At 41.5% G+C, this 24,760-nt stretch overlaps 3 protein-coding genes across 3 annotated transcripts; 1 reads left to right on the top strand and 2 right to left on the bottom strand.

Moving 5' to 3' along the window:
• Positions 1-5,095: 5,095 nt before the first annotated feature.
• LOC126678718 (uncharacterized) lies at positions 5,096-6,604 on the bottom strand. The gene has a single exon (XM_050373613.1). It carries the CDS (start codon positions 6,602-6,604, stop codon positions 5,096-5,098), a length of 1,509 nt encoding a protein of 502 aa, XP_050229570.1.
• Positions 6,605-14,232: 7,628 nt separating this feature from the next.
• LOC126678719 (uncharacterized) lies at positions 14,233-17,686 on the top strand. The gene is made up of 7 exons (XM_050373615.2): positions 14,233-14,287; positions 14,605-15,535; positions 15,619-16,119; positions 16,204-16,427; positions 16,508-16,879; positions 16,968-17,242; positions 17,334-17,686. The coding sequence occupies exons 1-7, from the start codon at positions 14,233-14,235 to the stop codon at positions 17,661-17,663; spliced, it is 2,688 nt and encodes an 895-aa protein (XP_050229572.1). The 3' UTR covers positions 17,664-17,686.
• A 1,561-nt stretch (positions 17,687-19,247) lies between these two features.
• LOC126679235 (uncharacterized) lies at positions 19,248-21,909 on the bottom strand. Its single transcript, XM_050374224.2, has 3 exons — positions 20,582-21,909; positions 19,737-20,288; positions 19,248-19,649 (listed from the first exon to the last, which is right to left on the bottom strand). Exons 1-3 carry the CDS (start codon positions 21,464-21,466, stop codon positions 19,539-19,541), a joined length of 1,548 nt encoding a protein of 515 aa, XP_050230181.1. The 5' UTR covers positions 21,467-21,909; the 3' UTR covers positions 19,248-19,538.
• Positions 21,910-24,760: the final 2,851 nt, after the last annotated feature.

A 24,760-nucleotide genomic window follows, 5' to 3' on the forward strand; every position in this document is an offset into this window, starting at 1 on the left:
AACCGTAATTAAATAATTAATTTAATTTTATTAATAATATCTTTAAAAATAATAAGATATAAATTTAAATAATAATATATTGACCAAATACAGTATTTTAATTTTGTAGTTAAATCAAACTAAAATATAGGTATTCCTACTAATTTGGAGACAATTTAGTTATTTTTTACATACTAAAAACTAAATTGGAGATAATTTAACTACCTATTCTAATTAGGACTTTAATTACAATAGTGATCAATTAAATAACTAATTAGTTAATGAGTATAAAACCTTTATTTAGTAATAAATTAAAAAGGATTATTCAGTAAATTTGTCCGTCCCCCCCCCCCACCTCCATCCGTGCTTTTATATATAGTATGGATATAGATATTGTTCGCTAGATTTTCACCTTGCTCAAACCTTTGAATTTATTAATGGGTAACTTTAGGTACTGATGCTTTAACCGGTATGATTCTAGATGAGGTAAACAGGATTTGAATGACGTAACCCTAATTCAAGTGACGTAACTCGAATTCAAGAAACGTTGTTCAAATTGTGAATGACGTCGCCGTCGTTCGATTAAACTAACAGTATTAATCTGGGAATCCTGAGATCCAAGCGAGATTAATATCAATTCTACTCCTAAACTAAGATTCAATCCGGAGATTGGGATAAAAAGCCTGAGCTTTGGTTTTTTGATTAATGATGTGTTGATGAAAAAATAATAATACAAAACTACTGACTATTTATAGGGAACAAACCCTAATAAAGAGACCTAATTCTAATGAGATTCTATCTCCTAATTAATGAAGAAAAACTAAATAATAAAAGACTAAAATAAACATAGCTCCTGTTGGGCTGAAATCCCCTATGAGCCCATTCAGCTTTTCTTTCTTCTCAGATCTCTGGGCCGGTGCAAACAATGCCCCCAACAAGCTTAGAGTCCCAGCTCTGGGCTTGTTATTTTCGGCCTAGAGCCTCATATGGGCTTCACTCCATGTCATAAGGCCCATGCGGTAATATTTTCTTGACTTTTGACATTCAGTAACCACTTTTCCCGGATATAAAATAGTCATTTTTCCCTTTTTAGATTTACCTGAATCTTTGACTCCGAAATTCTCTCAGAACTATTGACCACTTGCCGATTTTCCAGATTCAAATCGCCTATCCTTCAACACGAATCACCACATCATCATGTCTCAACAAGAACAAGCTGCTCTCGAAGCATCAAACAAGATCGCCGAAGTCCGCTCAGCTGCCCCGTCAACTTCCTTTGAGGTAATTTCAGAACTAGATGATAACCGATTCTCCGTTGGTCCGATTCTCACCACTCCTTCAGAACTCTGTGAAACCGCAGTCCCATTCCCAGATCATGCTCCTCCTCGCTTCTCCGAACTCCACTATTCTTCCGTATGGACCGGTGAAACTTTCCGAAACTGGCCAAGTACCAATGCCGATTACAAAAGTTGGGTTTTAAGACTTCACGGTTATTATGGCGATGTCTGGAAGGCTATCGGCCTGTACGATCTAATTGGGATTAGCCAAAACTCCTTCCCTATCGCCAAACATTACTGCTTTGGGGCTTCCCTTTTCTGGTCAGACACCACCAACACCTTCTGTTTCAGACAGGGACCGATGTCTATCACCCTTTTAGACTTAGCCTGTATGTTCAATATTAACATAACCGGTATAAGGATATCGCCTCTCAACTGCCAAACACTTCCAAACTTACACCTCCGTCCTGAAAAGTCGGCAAAAAGCTTCAAAAACTTCTTATCAGCGAACATCGGTCAAAATCACCTCCCCCCAACTGCTGACGAGCATGTTGCTTTTCTAGCCTATTTCCTCGCCAAATTCATAATATGCCCAGCCTCCTTCCGAGTCTCCCACGAGTGTCTTCGAATCGCCGTTGCCCTCGCAGAAGGCCATCCATTGAACATGGGCGAATTCATACTTGGACACCTCTACCGATGCATGCATACCATGGTAAAAAATGGCAAAGTCAAGGCACACCGATGTTCCAGTGGGCCGATGTGGATGATCCAAGCATGGCTGTTTATGTACTTCCCAGATATCGTCACACTTCCAGAACGATCTTCAGACATATGTTTTGGATACACCATCTTTCAAGGGGTCGCCACCTTACCTCATCTTAAAGACGTCATCGCCTACTTTTTGGACACACGTGAATCGCCTAACACCTGGTGCCCGATACTTAGCTGGCGATTCCCACCCAAATGGCTTACCTACGGTTGGGAAATAACTGACGACAATGACATTGATGAAGACATCTACTCCCAATGGTGGGGAAACTGGTGCAACGCCCTAACAAGCCGCAACCTGATGATCGGCAATAACTTCAAGCACAACGGGTCCGAAGCTTACTGTCCGAACTACCTGTCAAGGCAATTCGGCTATACCCAGGCGATTCCATGCCCGTTCTTAATAGACAGAAACGAACAAGGGCTTACTCGCTCGGCCTTACCAACTCCCAGATATGTTGGGTACCTCGGCCAACTGCATGAAGCTTACTTACCTTCCCCAGACGAATTACCAATTCCTGACCGGAACCCTTCTTCAACAAATGAGTTCGAGGAGTGGTGGGAGATAGTAATCGGGATCAACTTTGGATTATCGGCAGACGAAATACTTAAACTGAATATTTTTCAACTTCCTGAAACGAAGCGAAAACGTACTCACGCCGATGTTTTTCTTTTACAGGTGCCGCAGCAGAAGAAGAGGAAAGGTAATTACGAGCATCACCTTGAAATCGTTAAATTTGAGCGCTTTTACAAATTCAAGTATGACCCCACAAATCGCCCTCTTTTAAGCTTAAAAATGGAAAACCATAGAAGAGAAGCATGGCGAAAATATGTCCTTAAATGGCGGAAAGTGTGGGAGAAAAAATATCTGCATCGCCCTTACCCAATTTTCCAAAAACATATTCGCCCATCTTTTCTTTATAAAGCACCCTTAGTACCAAATTCTGAAATTATGTTAGCGAATAAGTGGCCGAAGTCTCGTCCTAACAAGGTGACATTTACTGGTTATTTTGTGCCAGGTGATTGCAAAGATATCGCCGCCCTCGTTAAGGAACTGAAAGTGCCTGCTGGTAAATAACGAATCCTCTTATATCTTTTTATAACTCTACAAAATTCGTCTAACTTCTTTTCTTTTCAGAGGTAGAAGCCGAGATTGAAGGAGCGATTCCTTCTGAAGACGAGGAAGACGAACAACCTCTGAAGAGGAAAAGAACTGGGAAATCGCCAGCAGTACTGCAGACTGGTAGGAAACCGAAGCCACAACCAAAAAAGGCGAAATCGGCTGTCGTTCCGCCGATTATTATACCGGAGGCGAGTCCCTTGAAACCGCAAGAGAAAGAACCCTCAAAGAAAAGTAGTAGCACCAGGATATCAATAAGGATGAGTGGGGGTTCGGTGGATCGCCCAGCCGTGGCTGAATCGCCTGCTTCGGTGACTGCTGCTGCGACAGTTTCGGTTCCTGGCCCTTCAAGTCTGAAGCCAAACATCTCTCGCACCGAAGCTCTAAAGGTACATCCCTGATAATCTTCATTTATCGCTCATGACCCCGAAATCTAACGCGTACCTTTCTTGCAGACTAAACTCCTCGCCTTTGACTCCGATACTGAAAGTGATGAGGAGGGCTCCACTGAAAGTTCGTCCAACTCTGAGCCAGAAGCTGGTGACTCGGCAAATAACGTGGATCTCCACCTGAACAACATGGCGGCGATGAAAACCAAAGGAATCCAAGTTCTGGGCGATCCTGACGAGGCTGAATCCATGAAAACATCGCTGGAAGCCCTCCTTGCCGTGAAGGATGTGAGCAAGGTCGCTGAATCGGCCAGAGCGACAATCGCCAGGGTGGTGAAGGAACTACCAAATCTGACGAAGCTTTATAAAGAAGCCGCCCCTGCCCGAGCCTCATATGAGAAATCGCTGGAGACCAAACGCAAACTTGATGATGAGTTTGGCTCTCTGAGGTCGAATGCTAAGAAAACGTCTGACAAACTCGCCCCTCACACCACAAAAATGGATGAACTAAGATCCAAAATTGAGGAACTGCAGGCGGAACTTAAAGCCGAGGAAGAAATTGCCGCGCCCCTGGAGCAACAGTTGGATGAATTTATTTCCCAGGGGACGGATCTGAAGGATCGCCGGAACCAGCTGAAGAAAACACTTGCCAGTGCTGAGAAGCGTTATTCTGAGGCGGTAAAGAATTTATCCGACATCCGAAGTGTGATGGGCGATCTCTTCAGTCATTTCGGCTGATTTCTTTTTAGCATCCTATAGTCTGAACATTTTAGATTTGTAATTTTCTTTTTTAAGTACAATGTTATTGATATTATATTTTGCTTGCACTTTTAAACATTTTGTTTCTTTAAATGAAAAAATATCGCGTTAATCGGCTACTTTTCCGATTTCAAACCCACATAGGTGCCGGTGCTAGTTGGAAAAATCGGCTGGTGTTCCGAAATTCTTATATATATGATGCAAACATAAATTACAAGGTAAACATAAATAATTTGAATCGGCTCTGTTTCCGATTATCAATTCCGTACCGTCAACCCATCGGTCAAGAGTCCGATTTCGTGAAAGTTGCCCTCTTACTTCTCAAAAATACGTCTGTCAACTCCTTCCCAGCAGCTCGGGACGTATTTCTTCAAATACTGCGCGTTAATGGATCGGTCATGTACTCGACCATCTATGTCAGCGAGTATATATGCACCGTTACCCAATATTCGGACAACTTTGTATGGTCCTTCCCAGTTCGGTGACCATTTTCCTAGTCCTTCCTTTTTTGCTCCAATGGGCAACACGACTTTCAACACGAGCTGGTCAAGTAAAAAACTCTTACTTTTGACCCGTTTGTTGTAAATTCGCTCTACTCTTTTCTTCTGAGCTTCTAAGTGATCGAGTGCCAGTAATCGTTCTTCATCTAAGTCTAGAGCTTCGAGAACCATTTTGTCGTGATAATCGGCTTTTGTCAAAACGTGCTGCATCTTTCGCCTCGTAGATGCTACCGTTAACTCCATTGGTAACATGGCGTCATATCCATACACGAGTTTGAAAGGTGTGGTGCCCGTAGCCGATTTCTAGCTCGTGCGATTCGCCCAAACGGCTTCTGTCAACATCTGATGCCACTGTTTCGGGTTGTCTTCAATCATCTTCTGAATAATACCCTTTATCGCCTTGTTGGTTGCTTCAGCTTGGCCATTCGCCTGCGCGTAATACGGGGTCGAACGTATCAATTTGAAGCCCATCTCTTTTGCATAATCGGTTATTTCCCCTCCGGTAAACATAGTTCCTTGGTCTGTGGTAATAGTTTCTGGTAAACCATGTCTTAGGATAATATACTCTTTGAAGAACTTTATGACCGATTCTTGACTTGGTGATTTCAATGGGATGGCTTCAACCCATTTGGAATAGTAATCGGTTGCGACAATCACAAACGTGTGTCCTTTTGACGACGATGGGTATATTTTGCCGATTAAATCCACAGCCCATCCTCGGAACGGCCAAGGCTTTACTATTGAATGTAGCGTTTCAGCAGGAACATGCTGTATGGGACCGCACTTTTGGCATGCCTCGCACCCTTGGGAGTATCGGATACAATCTTGCTCCATCTTGGGCCAATAGAACCCGTATTTATGGATCAGCCATCTCATTTGTGGACCAGCTTGATGCGCACCGGCGATGCCTTCGTGTACCTCGGCCATGACCAACATCGCTTCTTTTGGGCCGACGCATCTAAACAGCAACCCGTCACTCCCCCTTTTGTATAACTCGTCGGCCAGGATTACATAATTGAGGGCCAAAGTTCGCAATCTTATGTTGGACATATCTGGTGATTTAAGCCAATTAATTATCTCTTTCCTCCAATCTGTCGAAAAGTCCAACTGGTACACGGAATGGGTCGTCTCGTATATCGCATCGTCTCTTGTTACCAAGTTTGGTGTATCTCGTCGGATCGCTTCATACTCATGGCAAGGCTTATAACCGCTACCGTGCTGGGCGAGATCATTCGCCTCCATATTGTCGCTCCTCTCTGTGTATTCTAACCATGTATCCGAGAAACCACCAATAAGATGCTTAGCTTTGTTACAATATCTGATTAAGAGTTCCGACTCGCACTTGTATTCTCCAGCAACCTGTTTTATCACCAACAGTGAATCGCCCCAGACTTGGATCGATTTTGCCCCCAGCTCCATTAAGATCTCCAAACCTAAAATGAGAGCCTCATACTCGGCTTGGTTGTTGGTACACTTGAATGCTAAGGAACAAGACATTGTGAATCGTGCCCCCGAGGGCGAGATGATGACGATTCCTGCCCCGGCACCTTTTTCTGTTCTTGATCCGTCGAACCATAATTTCCAAGGATGTAGTTCCATGCAGCCGATTTCTTCTTTTATGTTGACTCCTGGGTGATCTGAGAGAAAATCGGCAAGGACCTGTCCTTTAACTGCTTTCTGAGGCACATAAACGAGCGTGAATTCTGACATTGCCACTGCCCACTTTCCCATCCGATTCCTGAGATACGGCCGGGAGAGAATGTATTTTATGATGTCCGTTTGTGCTAGGACATAAACCACTACTGGCAACATGTAATATCTCAACTTGCAGCAAGTGAAATATAAACAAAGGCAAAGTTTCTCGATGTCCGAGTATCATGTTTCAGTATCGGTCAAGGCTCTACTGAGATAGTAGACCGATCTTTCAACGCCTTGGTCTTCTTGTGCAAGCATACATCCCAAAGATTGGGGAGCTGCTGATATATACAGTAACAAAGGCTGATTCGGCTTTGGCGGCATCATAATCGGCGGCTTTACTAAGTATGCTTTCAGCTCGTCAAACACTTGTTGTTGTTCAGGGGTCCATACAAACTGGTCATTATCATTTCCCTTCAACAACACGCTCCAACTGCGTAATCGGCCTGCTGTGTTTGAAATGAAGCGCCTTAGGAAGTTTATCTGTCCGATCAACCGCTGTAGTTGTTTCTTGGTTTTTGGTGGTTCAGCATTGATTATCGCTTTTGCTTTATTCTTGTCTACCTCTACCCCCCGCTGGTGAACCAAGAAACCCAAGAAATTCCCTGCCGATACACCAAAAGCGCATTTTAATGGATTCATCTTCAAACCGTTGCTTCGGATCCGCTCAAAGCCCTGTTTCAGATCGGCCAGGTGAGCTGCATTGCTCGGCAATTTTACGACAACGTCGTCGATATACACCTCCATACATGCTAAACCTTCGAACATTTTGTTCATGGTCCGTTGGTAAGTTGCACCGGCGTTCTTTAAACCAAAGGGCATCACAATCCATTCATAAGCACCAATCGGCCCTGGGCATCGAAAAGCGGTTTTTGAGATATCAGCTTCGTGAATCGGCACTTGATTATATCCAGAATGAGCGTCTAGAAAACTAAGGATGTTGTGTCCGGCAGCACCGTCAATCAGCATGTCAGCTACCGGCATCGGATATTCGTCTTTGGGTGTCGCCAGATTCAAATTCCGGAAGTCGACGCATACTCGCAGCTTGCCGTTCTTTTTCATGACGGGCACTATGTTGGATAACCATTCTGTGTATTTAGCCTCCCGTATGAAGTGTGCCTCTTTAAGCCGATTGATCTCTTCTCTGATCAACTCCTCGACCTCTTTTGACATTCGTCTAGGAGGTTGCCTGAATGGACGAAAGCCATCTTTCAGAGGCAACTTATGTTCGGCGATTGATTTGTCGAGACCCGGCATGTCTGCATATGACCAAGCGAAACAATCCTTATATTCCCGAAGGAGCGCAATCAACTCGTCTCTAAACGTGGCATCAAGGTTTGCGCTGATAAATATCGGTTTTGGCGACGATCCTGAGCCTAAATTAACTTCTAAGAGCGTGTCTTGAACCTGGGCTGGATCGTCCCCCAACTTTCCGGTGGCTATTTTGAGATCCTCTATTCTCAATGTACCAGTCGGGTCTTGATCTTGATCCTCGTATATGCACTCCGCGGATGACACTCCGAATCTGAGTGCTAAGTTATGAACCTTTCTTCGCAACTCTGTGTGTCGTCTATCCATCAGAATGTTGCAGGATGGTAGATCGGCCGTTGCCCCCGAGGGTAACGTCTGCAGGCCGATCCGCGTTGATGAGGATCCTGGGACTTTTGATATCTCGATGACTTAAAGATTGGATGTTCCTTACTTGCTCGTCATACATCATGGCTTCTAGAACGTTGCTATCTTCGCCGAAAGGGCTCGGGTCACCCTGTACTATTTCGGCCTCTCCAGCCTCTCGCCATAGTATCAGCATCTGATGCATGGTTGATGGGATGCACATATTGGAATGGATCCAGTCTCGGCCGAGTAGCACATTGTAATTGCTCCTGGCATTAACAACGAAGAAACCTTCTTCGGTCTCTACTCGGCCAACCTTTATCTTAAGGGTGATGTACCCTTCGGCGGGGGTTTCGCCTCCGGCGAAATCTGTCATATAAACATCGGTGGTTTCCAGCTGGGTGCGTTCTATACCGAACTTCTTGAGCATCCGGGAAGGTAAGATGTTTACTCCTGCGCCGTTGTCGATTAGAACCCTTCCAATGGCGACGCCATTTACTTCGGCTTTGATGTACAACGGCCTTATGTGCCTTGTCATTCTTGCCGGTGGTTTGCTTAGAGAAACAACTGCCGACGCGTCCGCACTATTCTCGTCCGGGATTATAACATCCCCGTCCAAAATCGACTTCTGCCCCGACTTATTCCTAAAAGAATCCGGAAGAGTAACTACTTGGACCTCTTTTCGGTTATTATCTTTAGGAATCCATGCTTTGAGCTGCCCGTCTTGGTGAACAACGACTAACTCTTTTTTCACGGGCACCCAGGCCTTCAACTGGCCGTCTGCGTGACTCAGGACTACGTCCCTGAAAGATCGCCTGTCCCTGTTGGGCGATTTTTCATCTCTTGTGTGTGTATGAGAAGGTAGGCCATTATCCTGATGTCGTTTCTTTTCCACCCAAACCTTCCTTAGCTTTCGCTTTGGTGTCTCAAAGGGCTCGGTTTCGGACCGACTATGTCTGCCCTGGTCTGCGTCTAAATCGTCTTCAGGTGCCCCCAGTCTTTCTTGAATCGGTCTTTTAGTCCCGGAAGGAGGTGCAGCATCGGCCAAACGATTTTTAACTGGGACTCGGCTCCCTGGTGCCGATTCTGGTCCTGCGGCGATCAGTCGCGACTCCTGTCGCATTCTCTGCATCCGCCTCTTTTGTGTCTTGGTCATACGAGGGGTCTCCTCCGTTGGCCTGAACACCCTTTTAAAAACCGACCTCCCCTTCTGTCCGGATGGCATGTGCTGTTGCCACTCATTGGTGGGGGACTTTGGTTTAAATTTTTTTGGATTTGCTCTGACCGATTTTCGTACGTACTTGGTCTCGGGGCGTTTCTGGCAGTGCTGGCAATGTTGGCAAATAGGCTCTGATGTAACGGGTTTGGTCACTCGACGTTGCCCTACTGCATCATTCACCGCTACTCTCTGTCGAGGTCTCTTAGCACTCCATTTCTCTAAAACTTTCCCGATTCCCAATACTTGGTCTAAGTTGGGCCGAATCAAATTAATCGAGACGCATTTCACATCGGCCTCCCTTCTTGACGGGAACAACAATTTCCCTTCCATTATTGCTTTCTGGACTACGTTTCTGAACACCACGCAATTATTGGTGTTGTGTCTCCATGAGTTATGGAATTTGCAGTAGTCCTTGCCCAGCAGTTCCTCGCTTGTTGGCAACACATGACCCTCAGATAGGGAGATTTGCCCGTCTTTTAGCAAAGCGTCAAATATATCGTCGGCTTTCGTCAAGTCGAACGAATATTCCTTTTGGATGACCGCCATCTTATTTTTCTTCACATATCCTGGCTTCCTTAACGCTGCGCATTCCGTTGGTTTCTTTCCGAGGAACTCGGCCATACATATCTCATCATCGGATGAATCGTCCTCACTATCGGAGATGACGGCCACGTCTAACTGATCGCGGTAATAGGTGCCTTTCGAAGAACCTCGCCTCTGTTCCTTCTCCTGGAGTAATCGTTCGTAACCCATAACCCTGTTGGTGAGCTCGAACAAGTCCCTAAATCGATGGCCTTCGAAATGTTCCCTCATCGCGAAATTCATCCCTTTTACGACCATTGGCACGCAATCTCCCTCGGATATGTGCGTCATGCACCTCGTCCTTAGATTCCGGAAGCGGCCGATGTATTTTTCGACGGATTCGCTGGGCAGCTGCGAAATCCTTGCGAGATCGGCCAAGGTGACATCCGGTGGTGCCCTGTAAAATTCTTCGTGGAATTTTATTTCCAGGTCTTTCCACGTATCGATCGAGTTGGGCGATAGGTGGGAGTACCATGTGAACGCCACCTTGGTGAGAGAGCTGGCAAATAAACGTAGTTTCCAGAAGTCGTGGGCCCCCGCTTCTCCACATTGGGCAGAAAATCGTGCGATGTGTTCCACCGTGGACTGGCTTTTCTCTTCTCCTGAGAACAAACTAAATTCGGGCACTTTGTACCCCCTAGGGAATGGGTATAGTTTGTCGATCCAATCCGGGCAGGGCTTCATGTAAGACGGCCGAGGCATCGGCCTGACGTCGACTCCTAATTTCTCCAGTTCGTCTAGTAACTGCCCCCGATTGTATAAGTTGTTGTCTCCCGTGGGGGCGTTGTCGCTACCGTAGAGATTATCCTGTGGCGATTGCAGGTTTGGGTATTGTTGCCCTGGCAACTGGTCGTTGCCTTGGTACCTTCCGGCTCCCAGGCCGGGCAGGTCATGGCCCTGGTGTCGGTTTGCTCCGGTACCAGTTGCATCGCCCCCTTGGAATCGCCCGGCTCCTGAAGATGGCAGATCGCCCATTGGAAATCGCCCGGCTCCTGATGAAGAAGGATCGGCCCTAACACCTGTGTCTCCTTCTGGGCGAGTTAACAATCGCACCGATCCATAAGTAAAACCGGCTTTACTTTGTGATTGCCCTGCATCGGCCGAACTACCGAGACCGCCATTTCTTTGTGCTGTCGAGGTATAATCGGCCCTACGGTGATTCTGATCGGTCACTGATTGTCCCGAAAAGATCTTCCCCAGATTGTCCATTGAACTTGTCAAGTTGTTCAAATTCTTCACGATCGACTGCTGAACGACCGCCTGGTCGGCCAACATTCCTTTGAAAGCGTTGGACATCTGCTGCATCGCTCCGTCAAACATCTGCCGATTTTCCTGAGCTATTTCGTCTCTCATTATGGTAAAATCGGCCCTAGATAGCGACGGGCGAGTGGGTGGTATTTCTCGGGAAAATTCGTCGAACTCCTTCTCCACGTCATCGCCTTCCATGGATTTGTTGCTTACAGAAGTCACATCGGGTATCGTATTCTGAACCCCTTTGCTCTGTGACTGCTTATCGCCTTTCGCCATGATGGTAATGATCTCTGGATCTGGTTGCTCTATTTCTCCGAATTTCCTTTGAAGTTTTGCTCGGCTTTGAGACCGAGTTTCCCTGTAATCGTCTGGAAAAACTCCGGTTTTTGTGCTGACCATAAACTGTCCCCAGTGGAGTCGCCAAAAGATGTTCGCTAGATTTTCACCTTGCTCAAACCTTTGAATTTATTAATGGGTAACTTTAGGTACTGATGCTTTAACCGGTATGATCCTAGATGAGGTAAACAGGATTTGAATGACGTAACCCTAATTCAAGTGACGTAACTCGAATTCAAGAAACGTTGTTCAAATTGTGAATGACGTCGCCGTCGTTCGATTAAACTAACAGTATTAATCTGGGAATCTTGAGATCCAAGCGAGATTAATATCAATTCTACTCCTAAACTAAGATTCAATCCGGAGATTGGGATAAAAAGCCTGAGCTTTGGTTTTTTGATTAATGATGTGTTGATGAAAAAATAATAATACAAAACTACTGACTATTTATAGGGAACAAACCCTAATAAAGAGACCTAATTCTAATGAGATTCTATCTCCTAATTAATGAAGAAAAACTAAATAATAAAAGACTAAAATAAACATAGCTCCTGTTGGGCTGAAATCCCCTATGAGCCCATTCAGCTTTTCTTTCTTCCCAGATCTCTGGGCCGGTGCAAACAGATATATATTAATGACTAATTTTTTTTATTATATGTTGGAATATGGAACAATTAATTTATCTAAAGATAACTATGCATCTTTATTAGAAGTAAGTAAATTTTTAGCTTTTAAATTATATGGAACGCCAAAATCAGTTTTTTGAAATGGATGTAGTATCCACTTATAAATTAGTATTTGTTTTTTTTGGTAGAAAGACAACCAAAAAGCTCTGTTACTTAAAAAGATAGAGAATAAACAACAGGAAAACACCCTGAAACCAAAAAATCAGCATAGGACTACAGAACAACCTCTCAACAAGAACAAAACAACACCTACATATTTTGGATCTCTCTCATAATACTATTAAGAGCAATGCTAGAACTATAGATGCTAAACTTATTAATCAAAACATTTCTAACTTTTTTCGCAATGACACTAGGATGAGGGGCTTCTTGAAGAAAAATTTGGTCATCCACAGACTATAGGAAGTTGCAGCCGGGGTCATTCTTCTCAAGCTATGCCTCCTGCTTTCCTGCAGCTCTAGCTGATCATTCTTCTCCAGATTTTAATACTCTAAGGGATTCTGTAAATGAATCTCAACTTACTCCATACTTCAACAATTACATCACTTTCAAAGAGAACATGATCAATGGTTTCCACTTGATAAGAGAACACCTCACAATGGTCATTAGGAGTAACTCCCTAATTCTTCAGTTTCTTTTTAGTCCTGAGTCTTTTTTTTATGCAAGCCACAAAATGATGTTGTGTCTTGGAATGGCATTCTTCCCCAAACAATCTTATACCAAGGCTGCTTGAGTACTTCCTATAAGTATCCCAGGTTCTGCTTATAGAAAACTTATCATGATCCAACACTTTCCAACTAATGTTATCCTCCTGCTCTATGTTAATACTGGAGTTGCATTTAATATACTTCCAAGCTAATTCAGTTTTATTATCTATTGGATCAGGAAGATTCCAATTTTCATATCTCCACAGGTCTGCAACTAAGCTTTCCAATTAGTATTTATTGTTATTACCAAAAGTTGAAAATTCTATTGAAATAGACAAATATTATTATCTTCATCCTTAAAATAGAAACAAAATTATACTTTCACAAAATTTATGAATTAATTTATTTCATAAAATATTCTTTAAATAAATTTAAAGTGAAATTATTATAGATTAATAATTTAAAATATTCAAATTTATTATATTTAATGTTCATACGATAAAATCAAATAATATTTTAATAGTTCATTTAGCAATGTCATTTTTATTATTTAAAATATTAATTTTTAAAATTTGAGGGACGGGGCTAGTATAATTTGGGTAGTGCGCAAATTATACTGATTCTAGCTTGCAAAAACAGCAAGTTCTGTCATGAACTAGCTTCCGCTTGAATGAAACTGCATCCACAAATTTGCACAATCTCAAAATGAGAAGTAACTTTGAAATATAAAGTACTGGTTCCGCCACAAAACTCTGATGTGATGCCGTATTACACTCAGACATAAATCTTAAGATAATTTTTCAATGCTCTTATGCTCTTCTTGAACATCTTCTTAAATTTACAATTCCATCACCAATAAAATTCATTAATATAAACTCTCAAAATATCAAAAATTTAAAGAAGTCAATATAAATAATTACTCCTTAATTGTAGCTAGCTATTAAATTAACAGCTTATATACAATAGAAATATATACTAACAATAATGTAGAAATCTCTTAGTCAATAACTTTTTAATCTTTAAAATAATTTCAAAATAAAAAAAATGGAAAAAGAATAAGAAGTGATTTTTTAAAATTAAATGATCAAATAGTTCGGTGCGGTTCGGCACCATTCAGAACCTATACCAGAGTTTGGTTCAGTTTGGTCGATTTTGATGGATTTCCCACCAAACCAAAATGAGCCAACTAATGTACATCCCTAAGTGACGAGAAATAGAGATTTAGTCACAAGTTCGTCTTTAAATTATCAAAATTAAAAATGGGTATTGCTATTCGCCGCCCCCTTTTGCTTACCACCGCACAGGCAAAAGACATTTTCTGCCCTTTTAGAAAAATTTCGAAAAAAAAAAACCAAGATTCTCTCAACTTATTCGAACACATTCGGAAAAATATGTAAAAAGCCGAGTAAAATGACGGATAACGAGTATAATTCGTCGGGAAACGAGTATCGACATTCGGAAACAAGTTTTTCCGGCTTTTCTGGGATAATAATTAAATTTTTTAAATATTTTTTTAAATTTTTTCAAGGGGGACGATTGGATTTCACGTTCCCTCCAGAGGAGGGGACGATTGGATTTCACGTTCCCTCCAGAGGAGAGGACGTGAAATTCAACGTCCTCTCCTCTAGAGGGGACGCCAATTTTGGGCGTCCCCTCCTCTAGAGGGGACGCTCAACGCCGGCGTCCTCTCCTCTGGAGAGGACGCCGGCGTCCCCTTTTCCGGCCGCGACCGAAACGTCGCGGCCGGAAATTAATTAATGCTAAAAAATTTAATAATTACAGTAATTTATTATTCCATATTATTACGACTTTTTATTACATATTATTTCGATTTGTTAAACGTAAGTATTTATGTTTTGCAGGTTGATTTAGAAGATTATGGCGGTGATGGAATTGATTACAGCGATTGGTTTAAGCTAGATCATGGGTTTGATAGTGATGTTGAAGCAATTACTTGGGCTAAGAGTACTGCTATAAAGATTGGATTTGAATTAGTCATTTCGTCACATAAGAACGAGGGGAAAAAGAAGCTTCTACGATGTGCTCGGGGTGAGCGTTACAGAGGTTCATTCACAGATTCTGATTCCTTCGTACGGAAAAATACGAAGACAAAAGCGTGTAAGTGCAAATTTAAAATTATTGTCAAATTAGGAAAGACTGCATGGTTTATACTTACAGATCCTGGTATTTCGAGTACACACAACCATGCTCTAGCTGTGTATCCTGAAGGATACCGTCAGATGAGTGGGCTGAGTGGCGAGGCGAAAGAAATTGTGCGAGATATGACTGCGGCACAAGCGAAGCCGTGTTCTATTATGGCAGTTTTAAAAGAAAAAGTACCATCTGACAACCCTAGAATAAAGCAAGTGTACAACTATAGAGAGACTTTGAGAAAGTCTAGCTTTGAGGGTAGAGATGTGGTTGGGCAATTTTATCACATGGCTCAGCAAAATGATTATGTACACTGGACTCTTGCTGAGGAGGATACAGGTGTGTTGACCCATATTTTCATGGCTCATCCTGATTCAGTGAGACTACTTCGTACGTACTACTGGATCATCGGCATGGACTCCACGTACAAGACGAACAAGTACAAGCTGCCTTTTTTTGAGATTATTGGAATGACTCCTTGCAACAAGAACTTCATAATTGCATATGCAATTATGAAGGATGAGACTGAAGGGAGCTACAGATGGGTATTGGAGAGACTGAGGTATTTAATTATAATTATGTTATTTGATATTTTAATGATATTCAAATTCAAATTACTTATTAAATCATCGGGCAATAATGCAGGTGCTTGATTGGGGAACATATTCATCCGAGCGCTATTCTTACTGATCGAGAATTGGGGCTTATGAGACCAGTGTCAGAGGTTTTCCCACGTTCTTCTCATCTACTATGTACGTGGCATATAAATAAGGACGTAGAAGATAGAGTGTACAGAATTAGTGGGAAAAACCAAGAGTTTGCTGAAATTTTCAAGAATAGTACATGGAAGAAAATTATCAGAGCGCCAAGTTTTGATCAATATAACATAGCTGTGGAGCACTTCAGAGATCGGTTTAAAGGTTTTCCAGGGTTGATACAGTACATTGAGGGGACTTGGCTGGGACACAGAGAGAAGTTCGTATCTTGCTGGACGGACTTAGTCCTACATTTTGGAAACACCACCACATGTAGAGTCGAGAGCGCACATGCTCAGCTTAAGCAGTGGCTCAACTCTAGCACCGGTGCTCTGGACACAGTCTGGACGAAGGTCGACAAAGTTATACAGTCGCAGCTGATAGATATCCGGTAACATTCTTCTCGAGTAATATTAGTACTTATACAAACTATGTGGACATTGTTATTAACATAAATGTTTTAAAATTACTGCAGCAAAACACTTGAGGACTCCAGACGGACTATTGGCGTACATCGACGCGGTTTTCCATTTGACAAGCTCTCATGCAGAGTGTCGCATTACTGTCTGGATTTAATATCGAAAGAACTAAGGCGTATGCGAGAATTGAGTACCGATGTCTACGATCGCTGTGGTTGTGTGGTTAGATCAACACATCAGATCCCCTGTGCATGTGAGCTGCGAGCGGTGGTCGATTCAGGTATCACGCACCACTTTCATTGAATACTAATATTAAAAATATTAATATTGTTATTGAAAGCTAATATGTGTTATTTGTAGGTAACCCGATCAGCCTTGACAGTATACACCCGTTTTGGACGAAACTTGTTATTCTCGGCGATGGGTTGGACACATCTGCGCAACCCGATTTTGCTGGTTTTCAGACTGAGGAACATCAGTATTTTCACGAGGTCGCCGACGAGGTCATGACTAAGGATCCTTCAGTGTTGCGTGATATTTCTCGTATTGTTCGAGAGCGACTTCACCCCGAAGACTTAGGCTACATGGAACCAGAAGTTAAAACAAATGTCAGAGGTCGACCAAAGGGGAGCAAATCAACGAAGCGGGATCCGAGTCGTCATGAGTACAAGGACCGTGTACCTGGTCGTCCTAAATCTTCCAAAGCTCAGAAAAATCGTACATCCGCGTCAGGTAATTATCATCCACTAATATTCGTTATGTACGTCTACTGTAGTAGTATCCTTGTTATTTATAATAATATTTTTTTTATTTCCCGCAGCTGGTTTGCAAAATGCGGAGGTTATTCCAGGATTCCTTTTACCATTCGTTGACGAGCTTGTGGACGTGCGTGGAGACGGCAACTGTGGATTTCGCGTGGTGGCAGACCACATATATGGTGACGAGAAGATGTGGGGAATGACTAGAATGAACATTGCAAACGAAATCTCCGCCCACCCTTATCGATACGAAGGTATTTTCATTGATGGGTTGCAAGCGGCCATTACACGTATTAGCTGGGAAGGCGGCGAGTGTGGCCCTAGCTACTGGATGCAGGTATTTAATTGAATTATATAAATTTATCACAAAGTTATTATATTTTTTTTAAGAAATGATATTTATATTCTGACTTATTAAATGGATGCAGGTATTGGATGACTTGTTCCCTATTGCCACTATCTTCAATGCAGCTGTTATTTACATACAAGGCGGGACGCTACAACAGACGCGGTTCTCTTCGTTTACTGTTCTGCCTTTGCATTCCTCTGAGGTTCACTCACGACCATCGAAGGAGATAGTGATATTGTATATTAGTGGACGCGCACATTTTGTTAGGTTGAATTTGCAGGATAATTTTCCTGTCCCACCAATTCCCACCCTGTGGTTCCAGCACAGGGACCATACTGTTCAGTCTTGGCATACTTTATATGCTAATAGGAGAGAGCAATGGGATAGTTTGATAGGTATGGCAGATTGAGTTGATTGTAAAATGTTTATTCGGTAATTATGCTGATTGTGTGTTTTATTATTATATGCGCTTGTTTCTTCCGTCGAGCCGAGGCAGAAACTTTACGCGTCGTAACGTGACGGGCTCCCGATCCCCCTAATTCTGGGGCCAAAAACGTCTTCCCCATACGCTTTCTGCCCTGCAATTATAATAATTTAAATTATAGAAATAATATATATTAAATTAAATAAATTTGTAAAATTATTTAATTTATTTTTAAATTTAATTTTTTTTTAAAAAAAAAATAAATTATATTAAATTACGGAACGGGCGTCCGGCGTCCCCTCCGGAAGAGGGGACGCCGGACGCCCGGCGTCTCCTCCGGAAGGGGGGACGCCGTTTCCGGCGACCCTCTTCCGGAGGGGACGCCGTTCGTCCCCTCCGGAAGGGGGGACGCCGAAAACGGCGTCCTCCCTTCCGGGGGGGACGCCAGCGTCCCCTGTCCCCTCCGGAAGGGGGGACGCCGAAAACGGCGTCCTCCCTTCCGGAGGGGACGCCAGCGTCCCCTGTCCCCTCCGGAAGGGGGGACGCCGTTTCCGGCGTCCCCCCTTCCGGAGGGGACGCCGCACGTTCCCTCCGGAAGAGGGAACGTGGGAAATCCACGTTCCCTCTTCCGGAGGGAACGTCGGATTTCACGTCCCCTCCGGAAGAGGGGACGCCGGTTTCCGGCGTCCCCTCCTCCGGAGGGGACGTGAAATCCCGTTTTCTATTTTTTAAATTGTTTTTTAAAAAAAAAAACCGAAATTAATTAAAAAAAATACTTACCGGAGGTTGTCGATTTCTATCTCGTTCCAAATCCGACATTTTCGTAAAATATGAATTTGTGAAAAGTTGAATGAGTTGAGAGGATTTAGTTTTTTTTTTATGAATTGGTTATCTATTGAAAATGTGAAAAGGGTAAAATTGTCCTTTGTCCGTGCGGTGCTAAGCAAAAGGGGGCGGCGAATAGCAATCCAGTTAAAAATTCATGGTAACATTATAATATATGCTAAAGTTAGTGGTTTATTTTGCAATTAACCTTTTAATTTATCAAGCAAAGTAATAGTTTATTTTAAATGAATAGTAGCATAATATTTTAATAATTTATTATTTAAATTGAAAAGATATTAATGTAAATATGAATGTTCTCCCATCCCTTGTATATATTTTGTATGTATGCTTAAATTTATATTCGAATGTTATAGTCTCATAGGCACTATCAAATTGAAATAAAAAAATAGGATTAATATCATATAAATTCACTAATTATACACGTTTTTTGCAATTTAATTGCATCTATGACGTGGAATGTTTTGATGTGCGAATGTGGCCAGCCCCGCCTTCCACGTCAGTCAATCATTCCCTTTCTATCTCCTATTCCTATAACATAGACTCGTTTCTTAACTTTCTGTAATTCGATTTGAGTATGAGAGAAGGCACTCCGCCAAGTAAACCCACCGCACCTCTGATTATTTTATTTACTGAATTTTATTAGGAAGATGCTTTATTAAGAAGCACTTCACAAAGGGTTGAAGTGAAAAGATGGCAATGCAACAATTATAATAGACAAGGGCAAGAAAAAATGAATCTTCTGCATTTCATAAGTAAACTAACCAAAGTAACACCACAATTTGTTAGCAACTTCCAAAATCAAATAGCGGTTAATGATTATGTACCTTCTGATGAAAAAAGGAAGGCAAAGAATGTAAGTCGCATTTGCAAGCTCATCTTAGACTCAATTTGTACAAAGCTGGATTCTCATATCTGCATTTTGTTAGCATGCCACTAACACCTGCAAGTCAATGGTGTTGGATGATACAAAGCTTAAGAGAGTCCTAATGGCCCTTCTTCAACCGCATATCACAATCAAACAGAATCCTTAAAAGAACCAGAAGATCCCTTCCCACACTGCCCAACTGATAACGTAAGTAGTTCATCACTAGTTCGATTCAGTTTACAACATAGACGACGTGGTGCCTGTTCAAAATCCAAATTAATTACAAATACATTCATTTCAAAGGAAAATCCAAAAGAATTGTAAAGAAATAAGAGCAATTAGCTCACCAAATGCCACTTGTTCGCCACAGAATAGCCAAGCACCTGAATATTCTCTACGTAAGGCAGAGGAGGTGAACGCGGAAAACATAAAATTTTTCTTTTAAAATCATCTTTCATCCTGGCCCGTGCATATGAACCATGCGTAGTGTTGCCTAGTTTTGATATATCTTTTAAGAAAAAGAGGACAGGCCTTTTACAAATAGATCTATGAGGAGCTCTGGTATCCAAATCAAATTCACTGCGATCTCTGATTTTGTTCCAAGCAGAGTAAGTAGTTTCTGAGCGCTCGAGTACATCAGGAAGCACAATGGTTGGAAAAACTTGAATGACATATCCAAGAGAAATGGAAAAGGAAAGGTGGCGAGCATGGTCATAACAAATTGACCTCTGCAAAAAGCTCACGGGATCAACAGTCATAGCTTTAGCGAACAGTTGTAAACTGTCCAAAGAGCTCAGGCCAGGGTAGAACGGATCAACAGCTTCCACATGATGAATGGACACAAAGGGTGCAACCGGGTGCGAAGATAGAAGACCATGAGCATTCCCTCTAATATCCCACTGCCATGATTATAAAATTATGCTGAATTTTGTAAATCGTGCTACACCATAAAAGCTATGTAGCACCGACACAGAACCGGAGAAATGAGACTCTTAGATACAGACACGACATGACGACAGAACAGTTTTATTTTAAAGTTTTCTATGTTAAAAATGAAATGTCGTGTTCGAAACCCCAAAGTTTTCAAAAGTGTGCATGCTAATTACTGAAAAAAGAGAGTAATAAATCAGTCACACCTATCATATTCTGTGGAAAAAGGAAATAATGGGAGCCAAAACAAAATGAAACCAACCTGGTGGAAGCCTTGTTCTCTGGACAAAGGAACGCCGAGCTCAGAAATGCAGGCATGGAGGCGATCGTCGCTCCCGTAGAGTTTATGATATCGGTCGATGCAATCGTCTAAAACGTTGGAAAGCGCCTCCGCCAGTGGATAACTGATGGCAATACCACCGCCTCCGTAGGCCATGGAGTGGCTGAAATAGGTGTTGGCAGAGTGGCTCTCGGACGGAGCACCTACGTAGACCATCTGGGAAGAGTCATACTTGCTGAGGACAAGAGCCAGATTGTCCACATTGAAAACGGTGTCGTCGTCCCCAAGAACGAACCAGCGGACGCCGGGCAATCCAAGGCGAAAGGTCTCCAAGAGAATGCGGGAGATGCGGAGTCCTGAAGGGTGGCCGGTGGGGTTGGTATAGCGGAAGCGGGAGGTGTCCTCGGAGATCATGATTTGCGGCAAGGAATCGTCCCAGTCCTCTTGCGCCACGCCTTCTTCAAGCCACACGTAGCCTCTCAGGTCGTCAGAGCGCCACCAAAGCCTCAGGAATTCCTTTCGACGTTTCCATAGCTGAGAGGATCCGGCTATGCCAAACATCATATGATGGACTGCCGGTTCGCAATGCTCCTCGGAAAGACTGCGATTGCGGCCCAAATGCAATTGGAGGAGAGGCGAAGCAGGAGGAGGAGGAGGCCAGGAGGAGATTGCGGGGCTCCTCCTAAAGCGGTGCAAGCAACGGGCGGTGGTTCCGGAGAATACAAGAGAGAGCCATGCGGTGGTAGAAACGAGAAGCGCCGCCACCACAACCACCGCAGTGCCTGTGCGACTTTGACGCCTACTACGGGTTCGGGAGAGCGGCGATCGGCACGAATTCTTGGGCTTATCTGGAGAGGAAGAATCCATAATGAGGCAGCAGAGCAGCTCCCCCGCACAGCACTTGATTATACGATAACATCAACTAAATATGTTGAGCCAATAAGACAATATCAACAAGAACAAGCGGAAGCCGGCGGCCAAGTCTCCGCCAGATACAGCATCAAAGTTTGGTTAACTTTTAGCTTACATTAAATAATGATTTTTGAACTTTGCATCCCTTTGGTTTTTTCTATTGTTTGGCAGCAGCAGACATCTTTACTTTTCTTTTTCATTTTAATTTTCTTGTTTAAAATATCTTCAACAAATTAATCGGACGTTGCGATTTTGTGGGGTGGTGGGTTTTCAAAACCATCATGCACCTCTTTCTGCTGTCCCTTTGTGGTTTCATTCCAACTTCCCACACTTCTCTTCAAACTATTCCCCTTTTTTATTTTTATCTCTCTTTGCTTTTCCTCTCTTTCTTTTGTTCGGCCGGCTTTAATCATATTTAATTCTACTATCAAAACTTACAAATAAATCTACATTCGATGCATTTATTCTGCCATGTCATATGTCAAGCGAATGAGCGTTTGCAACAAAAAATCTATTAATTATTATTTAATTTTTTCACATAACTAACGCATCATTGATTTGTTGCACGAATAACATGGCGCAACAGTTGCGTGCAATAATTTTTATATAAAAAAACTCTCATGTATTTTTTAAAAGTACATATAAGCCCTTAAATAGATTTGTGCTCAATTAAACTCTCATTATTTTAAAACTGAACAATTACACCCTTTAAAAAGATTATCGAATAAATTAACTATTCCGTTAAATATGGTAGTTAATGGCGTCAGATTTACTAAGAAGAAGGTTCAAAAATGACCTTAATATTTATAATATATCTCATAGTAGTCCTTTAAAAGCCTTTTATTGGTAAACAATCTAAATTAAAGACTCAATTGACGTTTTTTCTTTTTAATTAGAAAAAAAGCTAAACAAAAACGATCTCAGCGAGCGGAAATTGTCTGAGAACTGAAAGAGAACAGATCTGTTCTTTTAGAAAATAGATCGATTTGTTCTCTTAATTAGAACAAACCACGAAGAAGATATGTTCTAAGAGAACAAGTGGCCTTTGGCTTGCCGGTAGTCATTTGTTGTCGGGGGAGGGTCGGTAATGGTGGTAATTTTTTAAGATAAATTAAGTTTAGTTATATTTAATTTGATTTGATTTAATTTAATTAAATTTTAATTGGTTTAATTAGGTTTAGTTGAATTTTGATTGACTTTTGATAAATTTAATTGGATTTTGATTGGTGTAATTAGGTTTTAATTAGGTTTTAATTTAATTTAATCAGATTTTAATTAATTTATTTTGATATGTTTAATTAGTTGATAGGTTCAGTTCTGTTTAATTGAATTTTAATATTTATTTTGGATTTTAATTGGTTAGATTTAATTGGTTAGATTTAATTGGTTGATTGGTTTAGTTAACTTTAATTAGGTTTTAATTGATTTTAATAAAAAAATTAATTAAAGCTAATCAGGATAAGGAGGGTGAAAAATGCTAAAAAAATTCATAAATATAAAATTGATAAATATTTTAAATATTAATTTTTTTTCCTATAACGTTATAAGTGCGACGTTAACAATTAACGTTAGTTTGTAATGTTGATAGACGGAGAGCTAAATGTTAAAATATTTAGCATATTTTATGCTCCCTCTAAAGAATTTATCTCTTTTATGTGAGAAATGGACGGAGAGCAGTAAATTTACAAATAAAATTTAAACTGAGTATTACTCTATTATTTAATAAAAAATCATAATTTTTTATAATTAATTGACGGATTCTGTGCTTCAATCGATGGTCGTGACCTCTAAAACATGATAGATGGCTAATAGAATGGTGATTATCCGATTGGCTGTGCGATACTTAAGTCGGTTTATTAAACTGGAAAAGTAGTTTTGAATGTAGTCGTGTATAGGCACATCAACTTCTTTTATAGTAGTGAGATTTGACATGTTTGAGTCCTAAAAGGAAAATGATTTCTTTAAAAAATAGAGTCGAAAAAGGAAGTAATCCCTATTTTATAACGTGATCTTCAGTCGAATTCTTTTTAGAAAACAATCTTAAATAGGAATGTCTTCCGTATAAGTCTTTAACCCCGTTTAGGAGACTATCTTTAATAATCCAGAAGATCATTGTCTTATATATCTCTCCGTAATTATAGCATTTATAGTTGACTTTGGATCCGATCTCTTAGTGAGTCTTCAGAGTTCGGTCTCTGTGTACTACCAACTCTTTAAAGATTCGATCTCGGGCGAATCCGCCTAAACATGCTTTAAGGCAGACGGATCTCTTAGGATTCGGCCGTGTCGATACACATTGCTAATTACTTCGAGGCGAGTCCTAAGATAGGCTTAATTAGCAGAACTCTTATAGATCTCGACTCACTATTATGGTCTTGATAAAACATGTTTCCATCATCAATCCCCTTAGGTAAGCTAATGTCGAAGTATTTATGCTCATGTTGATTTTTAGCCTGTGCATCTTTCATCGTTCAGTTGAGGCGAGTCTTTTCGGATTCGAGAGATTCATTTCAGATCTCCTAGTTTAGACACGTGTTGGTAAAGGGCTTTTGTTGTTTGACATCTGTCGATGGGCTTGTCTCGTGCTATCTTTTTAGGGTTTTGATATTTTGATTTTAGGATTCATGCTTATTTGTATTTATATTTCTTCTTCTTCTTTTTCTTCTTCTACTTTTTTTCATATTTGCAAAACTCTATCTCAACTGTGATTTTTGCTTTCTTTGCTTTTTGCTGTTCTAATTTTCAAGTGTTTTTGCATTTTATTTACTCCACATTCTTCGATGTTTTTCCTCCAAGTATTGCCTTAATTCTCTTTTGTAATCTTAGTTTGGTATGTCATTTCAAGCTCGTGTTCTTCAGACCATCTTAGAAAATGAAAAAACTTATTTGTCCAATCGTCTAGAAGGGGCGATTGGAAGGAAGACCGCACGTGAATACAATTAACGGTGATAAACATCCCATCATCTTTCGAAAATAAACAAAAATGGCAAAGAACAGTCATTGAAGGGGTCTGCCCCCGAAGCGTACAAGCTTCTATGAAAAAAACTAAAACCCGGATGATTGGTGGTAAATTTTACTTCACCAACTTGTAATAAAAGTGGACTTTAAGTCCGGGTTGTCGAACCCACGAGGAATGTAGAGTTATGATGAGAATGAGTTTAGTTGTCACTCAATTCGTTTAGCATACAAATAGCATGAGTTGCAATAACACTAACTTAACACAACTAAAAGTAGAGAAGTACTAAATTA

This window comes from Mercurialis annua, linkage group LG4, assembly GCF_937616625.2.
Source record: "Mercurialis annua linkage group LG4, ddMerAnnu1.2, whole genome shotgun sequence".
Classification (NCBI taxonomy): Eukaryota; Viridiplantae; Streptophyta; class Magnoliopsida; order Malpighiales; family Euphorbiaceae; genus Mercurialis; species Mercurialis annua.

What these genes read in the sequence shown, in the direction of transcription:
- LOC126678718 (XM_050373613.1), bottom strand. Translation starts at nt 6,604, where the DNA reads ATGTTGCCAGTAGTGGTTTATGTCCTAGCACAAACGGACATCATAAAA.
- LOC126678719 (XM_050373615.2), top strand. Translation starts at nt 14,233, where the DNA reads ATGACGGATAACGAGTATAATTCGTCGGGAAACGAGTATCGACATTCG. An exon ending in GTATCGACATTCGGAAACAA is followed by an intron (nt 14,288 to 14,604) that starts GTTTTTCCGGCT and finishes TAATAATTACAG; the next exon opens with TAATTTATTATTCCATATTA. An exon ending in GCCCTAGCTACTGGATGCAG is followed by an intron (nt 17,243 to 17,333) that starts GTATTTAATTGA and finishes AAATGGATGCAG; the next exon opens with GTATTGGATGACTTGTTCCC.
- LOC126679235 (XM_050374224.2), bottom strand. Translation starts at nt 21,466, where the DNA reads ATGGATTCTTCCTCTCCAGATAAGCCCAAGAATTCGTGCCGATCGCCG. An exon ending in GAGAACAAGGCTTCCACCAG is followed by an intron (nt 20,289 to 20,581) that starts GTTGGTTTCATT and finishes TAATCATGGCAG; the next exon opens with TGGGATATTAGAGGGAATGC. An exon ending in TGGCGAACAAGTGGCATTTG is followed by an intron (nt 19,650 to 19,736) that starts GTGAGCTAATTG and finishes GATTTTGAACAG; the next exon opens with GCACCACGTCGTCTATGTTG.